The 17,413-nt window shown below is 43.6% G+C and overlaps 1 protein-coding gene across 1 annotated transcript; it reads right to left on the reverse strand.

The window, feature by feature from the left end:
* Positions 1 to 638: 638 nt before the first annotated feature.
* On the reverse strand, positions 639 to 16,796 carry LOC126545010 (uncharacterized). The gene is made up of 4 exons (XM_050192612.2): positions 16,524 to 16,796; positions 14,672 to 15,239; positions 10,434 to 10,652; positions 639 to 4,489 (listed from the first exon to the last, which is right to left on the reverse strand). The coding sequence occupies exons 2-4, from the start codon at positions 15,227 to 15,229 to the stop codon at positions 3,785 to 3,787; spliced, it is 1,482 nt and encodes a 493-aa protein (XP_050048569.1). The 5' UTR covers positions 15,230 to 15,239; positions 16,524 to 16,796; the 3' UTR covers positions 639 to 3,784.
* Between the last annotated feature and the right edge of the window lie 617 nt (positions 16,797 to 17,413).

Here is a 17,413-nt window from a genome sequence, read left to right on the forward strand (position 1 = left end):
TATTCCTACCACAGCCTCCTGTATATCCTAATGCCTGCCCAGTGATGCTAAAGTCGGTGATCACTTTGAGGGTGTCTATTTCCCCAGTGTTACAGTATACTTCTGCATGACGTGCAACGGCACTTGCTGTGGCCCTTAACTGTTCCCTGTAAACAAATGGACATGGAGCGGCAGCATTGCCTGGATAAGTTGCCATGCCCTAGCAACAGCAGACGCAAGATGTCTGAGTGTGTGACGCTGCCACAGTGGACCACTGGCTCCTTTTGCATTGCAGTGACAAGAGGTGGCGCCGTACGTAACTTGGCAGAGTTGAGGAAAAGGTTCAAAGCTTTACAATAGTGACTTTGAAAGAGAAAAATATGTCATCCACCCGAATGTAGCACAAAGCTACAAAGGAAACTCCACATGGATTTCTCGGAAAAAATGCTTTCACAGTTGGGGAAAAATAAGTCCTTATTCAGGAATTCTTCCTCAACTGTGAAGCGTTCTTTCCGACAAACCTGTATAGAGAAAACAATTTTTCCTTTTCATGACTCTTCCTCCACCTTGTGGGATTCTGTAGAAGTGATTGGCTAAAATAGTGACTTTGCATGACTGCTGCTGCAAGGCAAGGCTCCACAAATAAATTTGCTCCACACTTTCAGTTAACACCACTTTAAGTGCTTCTATGTGGTGAAGCCATGGTGTGGCTTCGAGGCAATTTGCAGACCATTTATACATAGTTTGCCTTCAGGTGCACTCAACATACACATGCGTTATTGCGAACACACACACATAAAAAAGAGAACCTTAGGTACTACTTTACCACAATGTAAAGTGTATTGCAGAGAGGTTGCATCTGAAGTCAAGAAATGCCCTTTCCGGAAGACCTGTGGGGGGACTGCCCAAAGTCATTTTGGGGCAATTTTCGAAGCAAGCAAAACTGCATTTCAGAGCAGCTTGGAGGTGACAAAGTAGCATTTTGGAGCAGCTTGGAACAGGCCAATGTGAATTTTGGTGGAATAACAGAATACGAAAAATGGCAGCACACTTCGAAACCACGACGAAATACAGAACAAACCAACATGAGCGCTGTGCTGCAACAGTCTTAAGCAACATCTTAAGGTAAATTTTGAAGCTGATTACTCTGATACTGAAACCATCTAGTGCGCACAAATTTTGGACAAAATGCCTGTATATTTTTAATTAGCAGTAGCAATCACAAAAAGACATGCATTCTGCAATAGTGAGTCCGAAATTTCGAAAAGTAGGCCAAGACATTTTTTACAGATACATTTTTCTTTAATGTATTGACAGTGTGCGTGAAGTGTCTCGAAATGCGCTTCACCAACAGACCATACCATGAAGCCAGAGTTGTGAACAACTCTGGTTTATTGAAAGCCATTTCTACATAATAGACCAGGGCAATTCCAAAGCACCTAATGCTTAACTTTGTGGTACTATAACACAAAACTATCCCCGTCTGCTTTTATTCGAAATCTGCCATTAGCCCTTAGTGATAGTCAGAATGGCTAAGGCCTCGCCCATAGGGGCATAAAAACAGATTTGAATAGTTTTAAGTTGTACTGGCCCCGAGGACGGAGAAAGCCATCCGCTGAACCTCCTGCAGCGCACGCCTCCCTAATACCTAGCTCGCTCGCAGCGCCCTCAGCCTACTTTTCATGGTTTTGCACCTCAGCTAGGGAGCGCTGTGCCACTCAGCCCACTTAAACGTATTTTATTACACTTTAAATACAGCCACCCTGGCCATTCCGACAGTAGTGATGACAGTCGAGAGTGGCTTTGCGCGTGCCAGCTGCTTACTGCAAGCGCCGAAAAATCCACTGTTATAATTGTGAAAATTACTAGAAACTGTGCAGGAGGCACCGTCACGCAGTGTGTGGAATGTGAACGGCTGTACTCCTTTTCAGAGAATGAATCCGCTCGCTGTACACACATGGCCAAGCCATTCTGGCACAGTGTGGCGGACAATTTTCTGTGGTTGGCGCAGTTTGTTGCAGTAATTTGCGTTTGTATCAAAATGGTGCAAATGGCACAGGAGTCGCACCCCTGTGGAACTTGAACATGCTTAAAATATGGTATATACTACTCTTCAGTGACACAAATGAAAAAAAAGAGAAGCACAAGTAGGTGTAAGGGGCAGATATACTATCAGAAGTTGACACAACATTCGCAAATGCACCCAGCAGTAATCACTCTCATAGTTACTTCTTCAGCTCAAAGCACATAAATTATGAATTATGTATCACTTCAAGTAATTCATAAGGACAAGCTTAGCACTTATCACCTTTATACAGCAATTCAAAATCACTTAATTTATAAGCATAGATATCATTTAAAGTTATCCATAACAAATCTGCACAAACAAAAAAAGGCACTCCTACACAGCAGGCACACCAAGACATGACATCATCTGGGGTACATCATTGTGCACAAACTTCTCTGGTCTGTGTTGCCCGTCTTGGAAATGACTACGTTTACGACAAATAGCTCACAGTAAGTGCCGTCTAGCACTTGAGATTCAATCAACTCCAACTCATTTCTTACATCTCGATGTTCAACCCCATGACAGTAAATGCATCAATGCAAATAACAGCCTGTTTATAATGACAGTACTTGCAATAACCAGTTGTAACAAATGGTGCCCATTTACTGCATCACTTTCTGAAGGTGCATTACGTTTGCCTACATTCTACAGCGCATGCTTAAAATGATCTAGTTTTCCCATCATTATCATTGTAATACAGCATTGTCAAAATAGCAAAAGCTACTCTGCAAGTCCACCAGCATACTATCAACAGCCTAGCACAAAGGCAATGTGCAAGTATGCAAATGTTACGTGCAGTGCTTCAACACAACTTACCGTCAACCAGCCTTCTACTGCACCGATCTTGATATTAGCAGCAAACAGGGACACCATGTCGCTGGCACATCCACAAATGATTGCCATAGAAACAACACACATATAGCTGAGAGAACAAGTGCATGAGTGCCGCACCTGCAAAGCAGTTATTTCCAGCCATGGGTACTATTATAAGGTAAATGTCTGCCTGCCAAAAAAACAAACAGGTGCAACACAAGCATTAGGTATGCTCTAGCTGCCAGGTACGTTGGTGTGCTTTCAAATGACAGTCTAAAAAAATGAATGTCTCATGTTTCTCAGCTCTTTTAGTTGGAGACATCATCCTCATATCCCCGAACAAAATCCTTGCTACCGCTTCACCTTGAGAACTAGGAAGCACAACAATCCTGCTGCAAGAACATACTCTGCACCTCACCATAGCATGGAAGTTGGCATAGAACATAGCGTGCTCAGTACCAGTTCAACATCTGGTACCAGTTCAATGCCACCACTGGCAGGCAGCTTGGAAGAGCCATAAGTCAAAGTTGTCAGGGGCCATGTATTCTTGTGCAGGCAGCGGTGCTTGTTCAGGAACATGTATCACTGCTGGTTAGGAGCAGTACTGGCACTAGCTGCCTGGTAACAGGCACCAGCTGCACACAAGGCACAACTGTGACCAAGATGAGTCCTAGTTCACAAGGGGAACAGCAGCTTTGCAGTTTGTCAGGATTGAGGTGGCCGAGCCAATATCTTTTAACCAGCAGGCAATCTGTTGCACTGACCAAGTACACTGTGGTTGGAGATAACACCAAAGTTCTATCACAAGCAAGATACCGTGGGGCCAGAGCAAGTTGTGTCCAAGAAACAGCTGTGTCTGGCCAGGACACAAGCGATTGCTACTTTGCACCATTTTTGACCAGGGATGGAAGTTGACCTCACTATTCACCTCCCCCGCTTGATCGGTGTCACCGCCTTTTGCCAAAACTCCCTCTGAGTCTCATCAACACGTGGGAATTCAGCAGCACAGGTCGTACATTGGCCCCAGCCAAGTGTCACCCACGGCATGTAGTTTTCAAAAAACACTCGCAGGTCATAGCTGTCGGTTGCCACATACTGGAGTGCGGGCAATGCCTTGATCAGGTACCGCAAGTCATTTCCGGTTAAGATCAGCGCCGGCAGCGATTGCTTGGTGCCGAGCACGAGGCGTTCGAGCCTTGGCAATGAGCCAAGTGAACTCCGGATAACAAACGATGTCACTAGGAGGTTCCCTTCAAGGCGCAGCGAAACAAGCCGTCGCGTCGCCCCCAGCAGCGCCTCGAGTGAGCGGATCGTGATTTCTGATCCCAATCGCAGCTTGACAAGTCCCGCAAATGATCCTGGCAAAATGTCATCGATATCGTAGTCAACGACGGAGCACTCGGCGAGAGACAGTGTCTGCAGGCGTGGCCAGTGCTCAGCAACAGCGAGAAGGCTGATGTCCTTGACAAACTTGAGTGACAGGTGCTTGAGCTGGAGGCGCTTGAGTGTGTTCTCAACCAGCCCTTGGAATGAGCACAATGTGCCTTGTGCGATAAACATTAACGAGACGTCAGTAAGCTGTTCAAAGATACCGATGGCTGCAATAGTCTGGCTGTGGGTTGTGGTCACCTGCACAAAAAAAATATGAATTTCAGACCCTTTCTGGCAGAAAAGCTCAATTGCATCACTGCAGCCGATTTCACTGAAGGGAAGATGCTACTGTGTCAGATCGTTTTTCGTGGGCCCGCAAAATTTCAGTCCCCCCAGCATGAGCACCAATATGACATGTTCAAAGCAGTGCCATAACATCCTAACCAAATAAAAAATTTAGCTAGACATTCCCTGCAGAACCGTCACTTGAGAACATGAGAACACTTTAAAACAATCTGCTAGTTTCAGGTAACAGCATTATTGCATTGTTAAAGCATGGCCAATGCTTTTAGCATTAGCTGCTAAAACTTGCAACTTAATTAGAATACAGCGTAGTTCATGTTTCTTAAACATGTTAAAAATGGACACGAGATAAATAGGCCATCTTTATAAAAACAAGCAGGAACAGCTATAGGCCTTGGAACCAACCTTCAGAAAAATGTTTTGCATGTTGAGTCATCATCACTCTTACCCTTCTGAATGCTGCTCTCTGGTATAGGTGATGCCTCCTTACTACAAATACCACATTAACAAACTTTTCAGATTAACAATTTGTTCAAATTCTCTACTGCTTCAGAATACCAAACTTTTCAGAATAACAATCATTATTCAGTTTCTGCCTGGCTACTATGAATAATTATATAAAAATCTGGGGATTGTTAGATTTTCTTGCATGCTTCACGGCACAGTAGGATAGCAGACAACAAGGCATAAAAAGTGGAAGCTGCAGCGCATGGGTTTGGAAAGCCTGAAACGGCGCGGAGGAGAAAGACGTAGGAAGGGACTTTTTTTCAGGTGGGAAGGTGAAAATGCATTGGATCTTGTGATTGCATGCTCTGCTCAGACAAGCATCGCCTAGTAACAAAGGCACGTCTTTTCGTCTTCTTTTCTTCATGCTTCTTTCTGAGGCCGTACTAGCTACATGTGGAGAAATGTATGTAATCTCTATGCTTGCAGGGATGCTATATAATCGCACGTTCTGGATGGTGTCGTTTACATGTGCTTGCACTTCGGAATAGCTCATGTATCTGCTGGCTCGAGCGAGACAGCTGCAGTGTCCGTGGGAAGGAATGTGAAAACAAACAAACAAAAAGAAACATTGCACTCTGGAGCTGACATGTTGTTCATTTTCTCAGTGGCAGTGCCTTTTGCACATGCCACTCTTACTACATATGGTGCTTCGGTGGTGCGTAGTGGCAGAATTTATGAAAAATAGTGACAGCACTTGCAAAAAGCCAACAGTGACGTTTTTGTGGATAGCTCAAACAGTGACAACTGATGGGTTGATGGCCAGAATGGTTAATTTTGGAGCTTTCACTATAACAACATTTCAGAATAAGCAATCCTTTGTCACAGTCCTCTGAATTTCGTTATATTGAGATTTCACTGTAGCATGATGTGGCTTCATCGTGATGCAGTACACACTTCATGTGAACTTGGCTTTCATGGCATAATATCCTTGTTGCCATGATGCCGCATGTGAAAACAAAATTTGTGTATTATCAGCAGCAACCCATTATTTTACATTCTTTTTAGTTTTCAATGTGGTTGTGGTCGCAAAAGTGCAGTTTAAAAGTACGGCCTTGAGTCCACGATTGTACATTTGCATGCTTGTTGTCCTGTTTCCAGCGTAGGCTAGCTTACCTCTGCCACAAGTAATCAAATGTTCAAGGGACGGCATCTAGTAAGGTAAAGGCATCATTAATACATGTCACTGACCAATGTCCAAAAGGGAGCAGGCAAAAGACACCCAAGGATACTGAAAACCAAAAATGCACAGCAATCCCTTATATTTAAGGAATCGATTAACCCCTGTTAAGAATTCTAAAGAAACACGGCATCCAGATTGTGCATGTCCTGATCAGCTGGCGTAGGAATGAGCTCATCAGTGTAAAAGACCCTTTCCCCAGCTATGGATATCTGGGAGTGGTTCACAAGATTCCGAAATATGCTTACACTGGAGTAATAGGAAACTTCCAAAGGTTACAAACAACATAAAAATGATGTTGCCAAGAACCATGTGGCATCAAATGCCATCGCAAAGCATGTTCAAAATGCACAGCACAAGATAAGCTAGGATGAAGCAAGGGCCATTATCAAAGAAAGTAATACCCGTGTCATACAGGCCTCTTTCGATTGAGCCCAATCTGGATCAGATTCCTCGATCGCAATTGACTCCCTTCCTCAGCTAGGGCTAAGAAGCTAATCGCAATGTGGAAATTCAATCCAGGTCAGGTTTGATAGCGATCAAAAGTGCGCCATGTGACACCCGTATAACTTGTAAACAAGACTAAGTCTGGAATCACCGGTTTGAAACCAAAGACAACACGCTTAACAGGATGCAAAGAAACCCGGACATGTATTCTCTAACCCTAGGATGAGTGCTCAAGCTTAGTCAATCTAATCTTGTAGTGAGTGGTTCATTATTAACAAGGGATCTGTGCAGATCCCAAAATGTGATGATGACGATTATGTGTAGTCTTTAATGGCCTAAAGGCCAGATACAGTCAAATCTCGTTAATTCGAACTTGCTTAATTCAAACTTTCGGTTTATCCGAACTGACACTGTGGTCCTGTCAAAGTTATGTGTATTTTAATGGGCGAAAACGCCCGGTAATTCGAATGCACAAGCATTTGCGAAGATTAATTCGAACATACTGCACTCCAACAATGCTCTCAGCAGCCCACCAAATTGCGCGGTGGCATCCCACCAGCAGGTCCATTGCCAGCTGTAGCTACACTGTAGCAATGCTAGGCCCAGCTACGTCGATATTCGTTACCAAGCTTCTTGCTGGTCGGTGCCGTGTTTCTCATTGAAACAATTCGCCTCTGTTAGCAATGGCGCAGACTCCGTCTTTGTAATGATTTCCACAATGTTTGTTGTGGAAATCACAAAGTTTAAAACAGTTTTCAAGTTAAACAGCAGTTCATCACTAAGAAAAAATGACGGGTGCAGAGGGATGTATGTATACACGATATGCGAAAGGGAAAAAGGGAAAAACATTTTCCTCTCTGTTTCTACAGCAGAGCATTGGAGAAGAGCATGAATAACTGTAAGAGTATTGGAACACTTGCTACATGTCAGAGGATTGGTTCCCACCAAGAGGTAAGAGAGTCCCGTAAGTGTGTCCTACTTTTTAATCTGCAAACAATCACTTCCTTGTGTCATACTGTTTTCTCCAATATCCAGTGGCCTAGTTAAGTTTTATCAAGTGTAGCTTACTGGATACCTGGGTGTCCCACTGCTTCTGCCAGTGCTTCTTCAGCTCCTGCCGTAAGTATGGTTTGATGTCGGTGGCCGGAATGGGTATGCTTGTGTCGATGTCACTAAAAGCTGCTGAGGTAGCATTGTTGTCAGCATCTTTATTTCCTTTTTATGCCATTGTGACCAAGTACCCAGCATTGTACAATGACTTGTTCCCCCATATAAGATGAGCACAGTGATGCATATAGTTCGTTAAAAGACAGTGTTTTTATGTTTTGGTACACTCACTAGGGCTCAGATTACACTCAATGAATCCGTGAACACAATAGCCCTAGTGAGATTCATTTGCTTGATGTGTTTAATTGCAGAGACGATTGCCTACGCTTCCACCGTAAAAGTACATGTATATGGATTCAATGTACCGGATATTAAAAACGATGGTCCTAGAGCTCCATAAGCATCTGTATAAAATTCAACACAGGAATACTCCTGAAGCTCAAGAAAATGTGAACGTATATGTGCCTCTGGTGCTCATTTAGATATTTCTATGAAAGGTGTCACACTGGATAGTCTGCCATTCCCAAGGCGGCAGCAGTCGCGTAGGAGCCATTAGGGCATTCTCGAGAAGAGAGATACCTGTTTCTTCGGACAGTGTTTCTGACCGGAGGGACAGAGGAGGCCTAGTGGCTGGATGGTTACGGAACAGCCTGGCCATGGACAGGTTGCGAATAACTGAATGGCATGGATGATGAACATCTGATTTCATCTTTAGGGTATAGGAGAAACTTAAATATGTCCTTTGGAGATGTAGAGACCATTTGTTGGATTCAACATACAGGCTTTCTACAGGACTAATCTTGAACGCACCTGTAGCAAGACCCAAGTGGGGGATGGAATCCGGCATCTTCAAAGCACTAGGCGTGGCAGAGCTATAGACAATGGCTCCGTAATCAAAGGGTGACCATATGAGACTTTTGTACAAGCTCAAGAGGCATCTTCTGTCATTTCCCCAAGACGTGCGGGACAAGAGCTTCAGCAGACTCATTGTCTTCAGGCAATTCGTATTAAGATATTTCAAGTGTGGGATAAAAGTTAATTTAAAATCTAAAATGAGGCCTAGAAATTTATGTTCATGGCCCCCAGCTAGCCGTTCTCCATTAAGAACAATAACTGGGTCCACTATATGTTACACCTCTCTAGTTCGAGAAGATAATGCACATACTTTTTTAAGGGTTTAGTTTAATACTGTTCTGGTCTGCCCACCTGGACAATTTACTCAAGCCAAGCTGCACTTGTCACTCGCAGATACTAAGATTACATTATTTGTAATCTATTTGGATATCATCCACATATGCAGAATAAAACATTGTACGTGGTATGGTAGTATGGAGAGAGTTCATCTTTAAAACAAATACAGCACAGCTCAGCACTCCACCTTAAGGCACACCAGTGTCCTGAGTAAATGGATGAGACAGAACGTAACCAATCCGAACACGAAATGTACAGTTGGAGAGATAAGTTTGAATCACATTCAGCAAGTTGCCTCGGACACCCATTCCAGCCAGATCACGAACGATTCCGAAACACCAAGTAGTGTCATATGCTTTCTCCATGTCTAAAGATACCGATAAGAAAAAATGTTTGTGCACAAAAACATCACGGATATTTGTCTCAATGTGGACAAGATGATCTGTTGTAGATCTACAGTGGACTCTCTTTAAACAAAACTTCAAGGGACCAGGGAAATTGGTTCCATTTATCAAAAGTTCCGTTTGCTGAGAGACAAAGCTGAATACAATTGCATGAACATAAAACCAACCAACCGTGCGGATGGTGTTCCGTTTAAGATGCAGTTCTGTTTAAGTGATTTCCATTTATCGAGATTCTACTGTACTTTCCCTGAAGTTGCACTGCAAAGGATCTATGTTCTGTTGCTTTCAAGAAGATGGATCAGGTGCCGGTTAGCAATTCGCTCAAAAAGCTTGCATAAGCAACTTGTTAGAGCTTAGGCCAATAGCTGCTGGCCAAAGACAGGTATTTGCCCTCTCTGGGAACAGGAATTATGACTGCTTGCTTCCAGACGGATGGAATATAGCTGGCAGAGAATATGGCGTTAAAAGGAGACAAGTGTTTTGTGTGCTTCAAGGTGCAGGTGCTCGATCATATTGTAAACTATTCAATCATTTCTGGGGGCCAATTTATTACAACAATTTAGTGCAGCCTGAAATTCTGCCATGTTGAATGGACGGCCGTAAGATTAATTTTTCCCTTTCCGATCCAGAGGCAGTCGCTCTGCTTGTTGCTGGCACCTCAGGAATGTATCCAAGTAATGGGATGCGCTAGTTCATGTGTGAAGGATTAAGATGTGTTTCTTGGACACACAGCACCCTTGGATTGTACTATGTAGGAGTACCTTAATGTTGTCTAGACTGTGGAGGAAACCCCTGACATTCCACTGTAATACCTGTGTGTCTATGTTATATGTGTTTTTGTGCTGTGTGTCTATATAGATTAACCCATTGGCTACCAAAACCGGCAAAGTCCGGGTGAAACAGCGGGGGCCATATTGTCAAAGCCACCGATTTGCCGATTTGCCACGCATATTTAGTAGGCAATGGGCTAATACCAACTATATAGCGAAGCCAGCATTAAGTACACAAGTAAATAAACAACATAAACCCAAAACCAGGAGGTGAAGAGGTGGAAAGTCAGCCGAACCTCAATGCGCCGTAGGCTGCGGAAGAACATGTTGGCCTGGACCATGTGTCCCGGCGTGATGTCCCAGACGACACCGGTTGTGCCATCCAGCCGCTCCACGTCTGCCCCGAGAATAAGGTTCCATGTCGTGAGGAGGGAGGGGCGTGCCGCCAGCAGCATGCTCACCAATGGATTGGCTGGGCTCAGGATCTCATGCATCGACGTCTGCAACTCGCACAGCTGTAGAAAAGAAAACAAGATTCACCAGCAGCTCACCTTCGCTTTTTTTTTTACCGGCAGTGGCGCATGCCTGTTCATTTCTGCCTATGAGCTTTGGATAAAATTTCAGGAAGGAGGAATGTTAAGAGGTATTCACATAAGCAAGAAATTCACCTGCTCACTGCAAGAAAAATGCATCACATGACGCCATGCCTTTGTCAAGCAGTGCAGCCCGTGGATCTCCTCGCGAGCACGGGTGAGTATTTCTTCCCATGCTAGAAACACTCCATATGGCCGGGGAGGCAGAAGTGGGCAACGTTCACGCGTACATCTTTGTGGCAGAAGTATGTGACCTTTGTTGCTCTGGAGGTGGTGTTAGGGGGAAAAGGGGGAGAGAGGAAGCTCACCAGAAATGAACTTATGAATAATCCCTCCCTATATCCCCAGAAGTCCCCTTTGCAAATCATACTTGCTAACCATCTGTGAACTGTTGAATTTGTAAACAAGCTGCAGACGATAAACAGGGGTGGGGGGAGTGTTCAATGTATTTTGAAATTAGCATTCTTTTTCTTTCATTCGATTAATACCATTAGCATTCGAATTACATCACAATTTGTTATATGCATATTTTGCAATATTGCGCTGCCCCTTCCATTAACATCATTTAAAGCTTCATTTCATGAACAGACTGCTTTTTTTGCAAAACTTCATGCAACATCTGTGAAATCATAGAATGATACCGAATATGTACCTTCATGAAGAATTTGGGAGAGTGGGCAGGTATAGGTGTTCCTTTTATAGTCAAGGTGTCATACTGAACTTTCATTCAGTAACTCGAATTTTTATGCTAATAGCTTTAAACAATCTTGTGCTACCGCTGATTTGTCTTTTCTCAATTTTCCCAACAAGATCAAAATGTTTTTTTCTTGGTCCGCAGAGCTTAACAATATGCTTGGTAGTACATCTCTTTGCCTGGACATGAAAAAACCACAGCCATACATGAACACCGCCACTCTAGAATGTTGCACGAGATTGTGGAAAATGTGGCTCATATACATTTTAAAGGCCTGGTGTCCTGGGCCATGCCATGATATGGTAGATAACGTTTAAATTACCAGTGACCTTCTTTTTAAAGGAGCCCTGAAACACTTATGTAACTAATCATAGCATAGCCTCATAATAAAAGCGTGCCATGTTATGAATCTCATGCTGAAAAAAATTTCTAGAATCCTTCAACTATAAGTGGAGCTATCACACCCTATACCTGGCTTTCTCTCCCTTTTTATCTCTGCTATCTCTGGAAGCTACACAGTGGAGAAGTCACGAGGGCAAAGCACTGACCATAAGTTTCGTGCCACAGTGGCGAAAGGGCTTGTTACGGCACCCCATGGCACCCACGGTAGTCTACGCTGCACAGCACAGCGCTACCATCTTGAAGGCCATGCACAGCAGACGCAGCTACGCACAGCGCAGAGATAAAATAATTTTTACATCTTTTTGAGATCACAGACATACATATTTTTCATTTAATTAAGTCAAAACTATCAATTTTGTATTACCGGGAATGCTCTCATGATCATGAAATCAGCCAATAGCATTGGTCGGCCAGCTACTTTCGATGTGATAGCATTGCAAAGCAAGTGCAACTGATTTTTCGCTGTGCTTGACACGAGGTTGTAAATTGCCTGCTGCATGCAGTGCCGTAATATGCGACTCACATGTTCACAGCAGCCTCTACTACAGGTTGGCAACGTTTTCTTACTCTGTTTGAAAATTGTTTCAGGGCCCCTTTAAGTAATTTAAGTCGACCAGTTTATTTATTTTAAGAGAACAGTAACAATGAAAATGTTAAAAACATTCTTTTGTAGCTTATGTGCCTTTGTTGCATAGATGCCTTGCGTGCTGGATTTTTACTTTGCGTTATTGTAGGCTATTTTGCTTGCAACATATCATTATTATACATTTCATTTCAAATTCATTATGAAACTGCAGTGCAAACTACAAATGAGGCACAAGACCATGATAACCACTCACACTTAACAAACCACTGCAAAAGCTGTCATTGTGAACCTCTCCTTTGTGTTACGATTTTGTTTGCTCTTAAAAACAAACTAACATGCAAAATAACCGAGGCCTTTCATATCAAAAAGCGTGTCAATATCTGCGTAAGCAAGCCATCTCTAGTACTAATGACAAGGAATTTGCCTTTTTGAGCACCGTGTGATTTTGATTTTTTAGTATATGTACAAGCTGGTTTTTTTTATGTTTTATATACCATATTTAGTCGCATAATGATCGCACTCGCGTAATGATTGCACCCCTGAATTTTGTCATCAAAATTAGATTTTTTTCTTCCCCGTGTATTGATCGCACCCTGCACTTGTCGCGGCGATATGTCGTGTGCCAAGTCTAGCTAATGAAGATCACGCTTACCATCTGTCGAATGCTACACGAATTACTCTTGAAGACATGCCAAGCGGTCTGCACGCACTCAACATTTTTATGCAGATGCCCCATTTCATTCCTTTCATCACTTCCCGCACTTCCATGAAAAGGAAAAGGTACAACCAAACTTGCCTCGGATTTATTATTTGTTAGCTTCATAATGGTTTTGGTGAACAACATAAAGGGCGCCTTTCGATTCTTCTCGTCTGCACTCGTGGGCACACAATCAATCGCAATCAGCAACGATAGTGGCCACGTTTACACTCATACATTAAAAGTGTACCCTCTTCATACGCCGACGCTTGTAACGCAGCTACAATATTCGCTCACCCTTAGCAGAAACGTGCCATATTAGGATAGCGGTGAAAACAAATGCCGCAGTTTCCGCAGCACGCCCGCCATGTGTTTCTGTGTCACTGGCAGCTAAGCGCGCCCATCTCTGTTTCTGTCCCCTCGAAGTGGACATGGCTACGTTATAGTCACAAACTTGCCGATATTAACGATAATATTCATTACTGATATGGAAGAAACTGTTTCAATGTGCATAATGTACTCACGAGAAAAAAAAGTAATCGCGTTCGGCTTGCTCCTCCGGCTGCCGTTTTTGTTTTGGTGTCCCGCACTGACTGCTTGTCATCCCGCAGCAAATGCGGGATGAAAAAAGAAAATGCTTTTTTTTTAGGGAAACTTAACCAGCGTAATGATCGCACCCCTGAATTTGCGTCAATTTTTTTGTCAGGAAAGTCCAATCATTATGCGAGTAAATACAGTATTTTATTTTTATCCTGAATGCTCTTATACATGCTCACTTTATTTAGCCTGGATATATATATATATAATATATAACTTCCTTTCCAAAAGTAAACTGAGTTGCAAGTCAGTGCTTGTGTTACCTTTGCCTAGTGTCTCGTTTGTTGTGCGTGCCACAGTTTCATAGTCAATGGCTACCAACAAGCCCAACTTTCAGTACTTTTATAATAGTCCTAAGCAAGCACAACAAATGTGCACTCGCAAGATGTTTCACGACACATATTATTTCACATGTTTCTGTTTGAGAGATGGCATGGAACAAATGAATCTAATTTCTTCTTATTTTCCCTTCATGTTTACTTTTTTCATACTATGTAGTGCCATACTCTTACACCATGCTTTATTTATTTATGATATCCTTGTTCTATCACTATCATGTTTTCCAAATTCCTCACTGTGTGCTTTCTTGCTGCATGTTTTACACAAAGTACTTGCACGAGTCCAGCACCTCTGAAAATTACTTTAGTGCCAAGCAATTATATTCTGCCTTCTGACAATCTGCAAACATCCAGAGACAAAAGCACTGAAGCAGTCTAGAGAATTCAAACACCCCCACCACGATGCTGGTTTTGGAGATTGTACACTTGACCAGAGCTTCAAGAACAGAGGAAAATTTTCTGAAATAAATCAATATGCATTAATTGCCAGGAGTGCTTTTTCTGTGCGGTATTGAAAGCATGAAATAGTTCTTGACCAGAACGACTGAAAACTGGGCAAATGGTCATGATCGAAAAACGCTTGAACACTCCATCCACTGTTTAACCAGCCAAAGTTGTGCAACTCACATAGGGGCAGTCACCAAGCAGGCCGCAGATAGTTGCCGCACTCAGGAAAAGGTTGTGTGCCCCCAACGCCGGCGTGCTGCCGATGAGGCGCTTCAGCTGCGGGGGGGCACCGCCAATGTCACCCCACTCGTCCTCTGGCATCTGCAGCCGCATGTCATGGTGCAGGACAAGCACCTCCACCGAGCGGAACAAGTCGACCAGGGTGCGCACAAAGTCCCGGTTGTGGACAATCACAAGCGTTTGAACGTCGGAGAGCACAGCACGCGCAGCAGCACCCAACGGTCTGCATTCATCAAACGAGGCACAGCCGGCAAACAGTGCTCCAACTACACGGTGCTCACAGAGGAAACTACGGTTCTCCACGAAGGCGTCAGAAGTGGTGGTGATGAGACGGCCATCACCGTTAAGGGACAGGCCCTTCGGGAGTTGTGGCGGTGTCGAAGATGAAGACGTCGAAGTCGGCCACGGATTCTCGAGCTTGAGCACAATATGCTCCTCGTGACCGCATACTTTGTCAGGGTCTTCGCCCAGTTCGCGGATGATGTCTGTGGTCATCATGTTGAAGAAGCTGCAATAGAACAGAAAACTATCAAAGTGATATTAAAGAAGATAAGTCAAGCTAGGTGAGTAGGCTACAGAAGCTGCAGCAAGGCAGTAGGGTATAAAAGCTACACTGAATCTTGCTATGTTGGCTGAATTACACTCACGACGTAGCAGATAAACCACTTTTACTGAACATACAACTTCAGTAGAAGTTCAGTTCAGAGATTCGAAGATGATACCACCGGCAAATTTCTTAAGCAGTAATCTACGACACAGAAGGTTTTGGCGACAGTAGGTTGAGGGAAGTTAAACATTGATTTCATAAAGATTAAATTTTTCATTTATTTAATAAAAGATTACTACATTTGAAAGTCTAGGAAAGCAACCTGGATCTCTGTATCCTTTTCAGCTCAACAAAGAGCCCAAAGTAAATAATAGACAACATTTTCAGTGCCTCTATCAGTCGCCAATTGACTTGAAGTATCAGGGTGCACAAGTTGGAAGCTGAAGCACAGTTGCAAAACTATATTCATCGGTTGCTACTAGTATCACACACATAGGCCCAACACATTAACAGGATTGTGATGCATAATTATTCATGGTATACATACACTGTTATACTGTTAGCAATTTCCATCTCTATGATTGCTGCTGACAACGTGTGCGTTTTTATTTTACTGACTGTCAGTCCCTGCAAATGACAGACGTTTTGTTGGGACAGCTAACGAACAAGAACAAAACGAAAACAAGAGAGAGAAAGGTTGAGCAGAAGCTAGATGCTTGAAGTTATTAACAGTGCTAAAGAAAGTAATGTCGCTGAAGCCAACGTTTCGACAAGGGCGTCTTCATCGGGGCAGCAACTGCCTTTTCAATTGCTGCCCTGATAAAGACAAGTCCCCTTGTCGAAACGTTGGTTACAGCGACATTCCTTGTTCGGACACTGTCAATCGCGAACAAAATGAAGCGCACATAAACGAAACGGTAACAAGGAATGTTTTCAAATACTGACTAGTTTGATTCACTTCGTTCGCAGCCACACACACACGTGGTTTACGAAAAGGTTCATGCCAACATCGTCAAACAGTTATATTCTTTCATTCATTCGGTTCGCGTTAAACGGGCTTTTTAGCACTTTTTCCTTCTTCGTCTTCTGTATTTTTAAACCAGAAAACATTTGTGCCACTCTCTACACCGGCAACGACATCCCAACATAACCAAGACTCACGTCAATTTGAAAAGTCGATCAGCCAAGCGAGCCACCAAGGCACATTTTCGAATAAACTCGCCCCTGGATGCGACGAAAACTCACACGTGTATCTGCAGGGCCCCGCAGGGCTCCAAGGGGGCTGGACGCGTGGGCTACGACACTTCAGCACTTCCAACAGTGAAGTTCTCCACTGACGCTTTGCGCAGCGAGAAGACTTCGTTTATGAGCGACAATGTGATAGCTTCGCGGCATTTTATTTCGCTTTGAATAGCATATGCGACCGCTTAATATCCTTCGTTGCAGCTCTAGCACGGCTGTACAAGCAAGCAGAGCTACCGGTCACGTATCGTGCGCGTCATGCGGCAACAAATGAGCTCAAGAAGCTCTGACTACGGATTGATTTTGGATTCTACGAAGTCAAAAACAGCTAAAACACGTAAGGAAGGGAAAGAATCCTCCACGGTGTGGTGTGGAATCCTCTCTACAGCAGTTTCAGTTGAATCACTAAACGAGCTCACGAATATGTGGGTTCTATGCAATCTCCCTAACAGAGTTAATATAATCCCATTAACTTCACATTGTTCAAACCACGGTTCAAACAACGCCGTGGCTCAAGCCTGAATCAAACTTCCGGCGAATCGATCGGGTTGGCCCATGCGGGAAGCGCGAAATTCAAATTGCACTCGTGATTAGCAAGTGTGAGGAACTATTTTTAATCTCACAGAGATAACCCGCGCGCCGGGCTAAGTGTTTATTAGATCTAACCACGGCCATGACTCCTTGGGCAAAGTAACGCCGGGTGTTCCAGAATGAACACGAAACAGTTCGCTATTTAACGTAATCCATGTTTCACATTCGTGTAATGGTCATTTCCTTTGGAAAATCTATTACCTTACTGAAGGAAAAATATCCGCATATGCATTAAATATCAGGTGAGTTGGTCTGGGTGTCGGCGCCGGACTAGGCGGACATGTAAATCTCACGGGATATAT

This window comes from Dermacentor andersoni, chromosome 10, assembly GCF_023375885.2.
Source record: "Dermacentor andersoni chromosome 10, qqDerAnde1_hic_scaffold, whole genome shotgun sequence".
Taxonomy (NCBI): Eukaryota; Metazoa; Arthropoda; class Arachnida; order Ixodida; family Ixodidae; genus Dermacentor; species Dermacentor andersoni.